The sequence below is a fragment of the Oreochromis niloticus genome, linkage group LG3 (assembly GCF_001858045.2).
Source record: "Oreochromis niloticus isolate F11D_XX linkage group LG3, O_niloticus_UMD_NMBU, whole genome shotgun sequence".
Taxonomy (NCBI): Eukaryota; Metazoa; Chordata; class Actinopteri; order Cichliformes; family Cichlidae; genus Oreochromis; species Oreochromis niloticus.
The window spans coordinates 16492987-16499331 of NC_031967.2; the positions used below are offsets into that span (position 1 = coordinate 16492987).

Sequence of the window (6345 nt, forward strand, 5' to 3'; positions counted from 1 at the left end):
GTTTCTGTTTCATATTATTAGTCTTTGATTTCTTGATGTACCTTTGTTAATTCTTAGTTTGGTTTTTGTGTTCCCTCTGTTTACTGTCTATACCGTGTCTCCGTACATTTCCCTTTTTATTGTGAAGGTCCGTGTCTCATGTGAGTGTATTCTGTTTCACCTCCTTGTCTCGTCTTCCCCAATCAGTCCCAGCTGTGTTGCCATCTGTTCCTCATTCCCTCTTGTGCTTGCCTGTGTATTTATAGTGTGTGTAATCTTGTGCTCATCGCTGGTTTGTCTGTGCATTTCCCTGCGTTTTTCTGTGTGGGTTCCCCGAGTCTCCCCGCAGCTCCCTTTCAAGTCTGTTGTTGTTAGTTGTCTCCAGTTTAGGTTATCCTCAGGTTCTGTTTCATGCCCACTGCGTTTCTGCGTTTTTATTTCACCTCCCTAATAAAACTCCCTTGCATCTGAAAGCTGCCTGCATTTTGGGTCCTTCATTAAATTCCACACTGCTTGCCCCACGAGCCGTGTCAATAACTTTCTTATTTGTTGCAGACTGGAGACAGCTGGGATCAACTGGCCATTCAAGAAGAACGATTACCAGGCTGCTGAACACTGCCTACTGCAGCCCTATGCAGTGTCTAAGAACTCGTCCACAAACTCTATCCGGTCCAGTGACTTTGTTGGGTTTGATGTGGCTCAGGGGTCGCTTCATTTCGTGGGTCCCTGTCACCAATGCAGATGATGGTACTGCCAATGGAAAGAAACCTTCTCTTTTAAGCAATGGCATATCATGGTGGGTAACACAAGTTTTCACTAGTTGTTAAAAAGTAAGAAAACTAGTGGTGTATTGTTATTAAAAAAACCCTCACAGAATTAAATGGATTTTAAACATAATTCTTGCAACTTGTAAAACAAAACTGATTGCCCAGAAACAAGCAATTTACTATTGTGGGAACATAATTCTAAATAATTACAGTGCAAATATTAACTTTTTCTTTTTAGGTTTTTTAGAAATTCTTCCAAGTACACAAATATCATCTCCAACAGTGATCTGAAATCTGAAGGACCTCCTGCTGTCTACCAACTGAGACCAAAGGAAGAGCAGTTTGGGACTCTGACAAAAATGACTTTTGGGAAAAAAAATCCAAACAAGCCAAATAAAACCATCTTACTTGTGGGGGAAACGGGAGCAGGAAAATCTACCTTGATCAATGCTCTAGTCAACTTCACTATGGGGGTAGAGTTTGAGGATGAAGTTTGGTTTCAGATTGTAGAGGAGGAGAAGAGAAGTCAGACAGAAAGTCAGACATCAGATGTGATTGTGTATGAGATCTTTGGTTTTGAAGATAAAACTCTGCCCTACTCTCTGACCATCATTGATACTCCTGGATATGGAGACACCAGAGGTGCTGAAATGGATGATAACATCAGTGAAAGACTATTGGACATGTTTCAATTACAAGATGGAGTTCACGAAGTTCATGCTGTGGGTCTGGTGATGAAGGCTAGTGAAAATCGACTGAGTGACAGACAGAGGTACATCTTTGACTCAGTGATGTCTCTGTTTGGAAAAGATCTGGAGAAGAACATTGTTGCTCTCATCACACACTCAGATGGAGTAACACCTGAAAATGCTCTCAAAGCTCTCGAAATTGCAGAAATTAAATGTCCAAGAAATGAAAATAATGAGCCTGTTCACTTCCTGTTTAATAACCAACAGATCATAGAGAGAACAGAAAAAAATGAATTTTGTTTGGAGACAGCATGGAGAATAACAGAGAGAGGAATGAATGAGTTCACAGCTTTTCTAGAAAAAACTGTACCTGAAAAGTTGTTGGTAACAACTGAAGTGTTGCGTGAACGCTCCAGACTGAAAGCCTGCATACAAAACTTGAAAGAGAGAATAAAGTTTATTGAAATCAAGCAAACAGAAATCAGACAGAATCAAGAAGTGTTAGCGAAACATAAAGAAGAGATGCAAAACAATGAGAAATTCACTTTCGAAGCTCTGGAGTCTTACAAAGACAAAGAATATATAGGATCTGGGTGGTGGGGCTTAGGGTTTTATAAAGGTACTGTCTGCTGCACAACCTGTGAGGAGAACTGTCACTTGAATTGCAGAATGGCCTGGTATCCTGGGCACTGTGATGTCATGAAAGGAGGCTACTGCACTTCTTGCACCAGGAAGTGTCCTGCATCAGATCATGTGAAAGGAAAGTGGAAATATGTGCAGAAAACAAGGAAAGTCTGGAAGACATCAGAAGACATGAAAAAGAAGTATGAAAAAAATAAGTCTGAAGGTCAAAAGCAGCTAAGCCTTCTGGAACACCTTCAAGGGGAAATGAGCCAACTGACAGCAGAGAAGTCACAGTTACTTGGTGAGTCCTACCAATGTCTTGTCACCCTGGAGCAGATCGCTCTGAAAGCTGATTCAGCATCCACTTTCGTCCACTTGGACTTTCTCATTGATAAGATGGATGCGGAACAAAACACAGAGAAAGTCCAGAAACTGAAGGAGATGAGAAAGAGAGTGGGTGAAGGAACCAGAGCAGGGTCACAGTATATATTGGGAAAAAAACTAGAGAAGTGAAAAAGTGGGGTTAGGGGTAAGAATGGATGACAGAGCCTTTGTCCAGACAGAGACAGGAGAGGCAGTGCTCATCCCCCAAACAAGTTGCCCTATCTGACCCCGGAAAAAGTTTTGGGAAAGGTTCTTCCCACTGTAATCCACTCCGAGGTGCTCGTCTTCCTCTGATTAGCCGTGTGTTTTTTGTTTTGTTTTAAATAAGGTATGTATTTTATAAGTGTCTATGTTATGATTTTACTGTGAAAAAAATTATGTAATAATGAAACAAATAAAATTAATTAAAATCAATTCAGTTTTATTTATACACCGCCAAACAGTTGATTCGAGGCGCTTCATATTGTAAGATAGACCTACAATAATACATATAGAGAAAAGGGGTTAGGGTTGTGAGATAGAATGCAATAACCCTCCCCACCTCGTCTGGCAACTAGGTGGTTGGATAGAGGGTCAGTGGAGATGCACGGGCTGCTGCACGTCATGCCTAGCTCCCCATTCCCCTACCTTGTCTCACTTCCCCTTCCGTCCCTGGAGGATGACAGTTTAGCCCCCAGGAGACCCCGAGACAGCAACCTCAGTCAATCCCCATTGTATGAAACCCTACATTTTGTGTTTTAGGTCTGGTGTTTTGAGTGCTTTATGTATTCAATTGTCTGTCCTCGTTGTTACTTCAAAATTCTTTGTTGTTTATTTTGTACTTTTTAATTTTAATTTTTTATTTGTAATTTTTCATTTCCAATTTAATTCTTGTTTCTTTTTTTAGTTTTTAACTTCATTTATTATCTATTGTGTGTTATTGTTATTCTCTATTATTATTATTATTATTATTATTATTATTATTGTTTTGTATTTAGTTATTTTTAGTGTTTTTATTCTTATTGTACTATCTTTTTATTGTTTCATTAGTTTAACTTTATTGTTTGTTCTAATTTTTAAGGACACATTATCAGTAGTGGACCTTGGAATTATGGGTTTTTTGGCCATTATCACTACACACCCTGCAGTGTGTCTCTGATTTAATAAAATTACTTTGATTTAATTCCATCTTGGCTTTCAATAAGAAAACAATTGAAAAGATAAGATATTGTCGTTGTACAGTAAATGACCCTTCATGTTTAGCGGTCTACTCCATTACACCCCCCCCCCCCCGTTTTAATTCTTAAAGGGCAAGTGGGGTCCTATTGGGTTCGATCCAAGTGTAACGTTGTTCATTTTTATCTTAATTTCAATAAAACTGTCCAAAATTAAGTATTTCTGTTGTACCATTGATTGTCCTACACATTTAATGACTTACTTTATTATTAACCTGTATTTTAAATGTTAAAGAGCAAATAAGACCCTCTTTGGGTTAATCTGAATGTGACGTATGACCGTGGCGTTAGGGATGTGGGACTGAATCTGGTCCCTGAAGGGTCCAGACGGTGTTGTGACCATCCCTCAGCCTCCGCCTCACGTCTACGGGAAGGCAGCTGCCCTCTCCCGTGACGCATAACTGTCCAGCCCTCAGAGTCCATCCGGGACCCCATGGATGAATTTTTAATGGTTTCTCTTGAGTGTCTTTTGATTTGGCCTTGCTATCTTTATTTAATGATTGTTATGGGTTAGGGAGTGGGAAAGTGTTCCGGTCCACAAAGGAATGTGGAGGGTCAGGGTTAGGATAGGGGAATTGATTCCTTCTATGAGGGTAGAAGGAAGGTGCGCGGGCCATCCCACGGGAGAACCCCCGATCCCTGTTTGGGATGTCATGGAAGAGGCGCTGGCGCCGCCTTCCGTAACGGACTTCTTGCCACTCGTCAGTCATGACGTGTGGTTTTTAATTGTTTGTTTTTAATATATAAATGTTTTTAAATTAAAAGAAATTATTAAATGTAAAATAAAATGAAAAAAGTAATGAATTGGGGTTTTTTTTAAACTGAAAATGAAACCCAAAAGGGGCTTAAAAAACTGTCAAACTGTCAAAACAATGGCTGGCTGCTGGAGATGTGCACTGGTGAGTTATCTGCGCTCAACTTTTTCACACACCCATGGTGGCAACGTAGAACTTATTTTTTTTCTGATTTAACATATCTTTGAATGGCGAGTTTGAATGTTTGGTTCTCTTCTTTGCCAACATGATTTAAAGCTTCACTCAGAGCACGTTCTCTCTTCTGTGAGTCGTCCAAGCCATCCAGGTTCACTTTACTTAAAAAGCCGAGCATACCATCCAGTCTTTTGATGCTGTACTCACCAGGTGAAGATGATTCATTTGTAAAAGTGCCATTGTCTTCTAATTTTGAATAATCATTTCCAGCTATTGAAGCAAAGACTGAGAGCAGGGTCCAATTTAAAATACTCACAAAACTTTGAACGTGTGTAGAGCTTAGCAGGAATTTTTCCATCCTCTTCTTTTTTCCACTCAAAATTGTGGAGATTAAGGAAACCTTTGTGCACATCAAGGATGTAATAATCTTAATAATCACAGCACATTGTTTCTGATTTGCCTCAGAAACAACCTCAGGGTCTGCCTCTCCTAAACACACTTTAAACTCTATGCCTTTTTCCTTTAAGATTTCTATGAAGACATCTTTGACCAGAGGTGGTAACACATTAAATCCTTCTGGTAAAGTGCCATCAGGCTCAGTCTCTGCTATTGTCTTTGCTTTTTTCAGTTTATTTTTTAGACGAGACACATTGTGTTCATGCTTCTCAGTGTGTGAGCCTCCATCCAGGATGACGTACGGATTGACTTCACAGTCCTGCAGAGTCTTAAAGAAGTTACAGACCTCATGTTTGAATCCGGGATAATCTCCTCCACAGCGCTGGTCCAGCTTTGGATCGGATGTATAATACAAAAAATAGGACAGAGCATTACCATCAATAATGAGATCTGTTTTTTCTACCATAACGTCTTCGCAGAGACTCAAATCATCTATCATTTTCTTTAACGCTGAAACCTCCATGATTCCTTAAAGTGTGGATGAAGATAAGTGGTGATTATTGTGCTAATGCCTCTGTGTCTGCAGATATTTATACACCTAGTAGAGTGCACACCCACACCAACACAACGGGTCACACCTATTCTGAGTAATCTAACATACCTTTCTTACTCTTTTGGTTTCATTTCTTTAATCTTCATGTTGTGGTTTTCTGTTTCATTTCACTCTGTGGAGCAAAATCAAACGTGTTTCATTAACTTTCCAGCTGTTAATAAAGCAAAGGTACTTTGTGTCCATCACAAAGGCTCATGACTAAGAAAGAAGCAACTGCTAGAAAATCGAAATCTTGAAGCTTGACTGAAAGTCTTAACTCCTCCTCATGGACTAGCAAAATGTCTTTTGGAGAAAGGTTAAATGAGCAGATGACACAACCGGCTGTTTCAACAGGACAAAACAAACACACATGAAACTTTTTTGGAGTGGACAAAGTAGCACAAAGAACAAACAAAGTAAACCAAAAAAAAAATAAATCTTACTAAATATTGACCCATAATGCAAATAAGCATGCAGCCTGATGTAAATCCACTTGCTCTTCAGCTGATAAATGCTATGGTCACATCAGTAATGTAAGAGACTGCACAACTCTCACAGGAGCTGCTCTTCCTTGTAACAGTGTGCTATTGTTACCTGAAGAGATTTCAAGGAAGCAAGGTAAGCTAATGTTTAAGTAGAAAATCACCATATTGATTGACTGATTGATTGATAATACTTTATTCATCTCGGGGGAATATAAGCATCAGTGCATTTTCCATTTCACACAACACAACCCAGTAACCATCAGAAGATTTTTTTATTTTTTACTTT

General features: G+C 39.4%; 1 protein-coding gene across 1 annotated transcript; it reads left to right on the forward strand.

Annotated features, from left to right (window-relative positions):
• Window positions 1-256: 256 nt before the first annotated feature.
• On the forward strand, window positions 257-3222 carry LOC100708591 (uncharacterized). The gene is made up of 2 exons (XM_019357373.1): window positions 257-775; window positions 985-3222. Exons 1-2 carry the CDS (start codon window positions 612-614, stop codon window positions 2570-2572), a joined length of 1752 nt encoding a protein of 583 aa, XP_019212918.1. The 5' UTR covers window positions 257-611; the 3' UTR covers window positions 2573-3222.
• Window positions 3223-6345: the final 3123 nt, after the last annotated feature.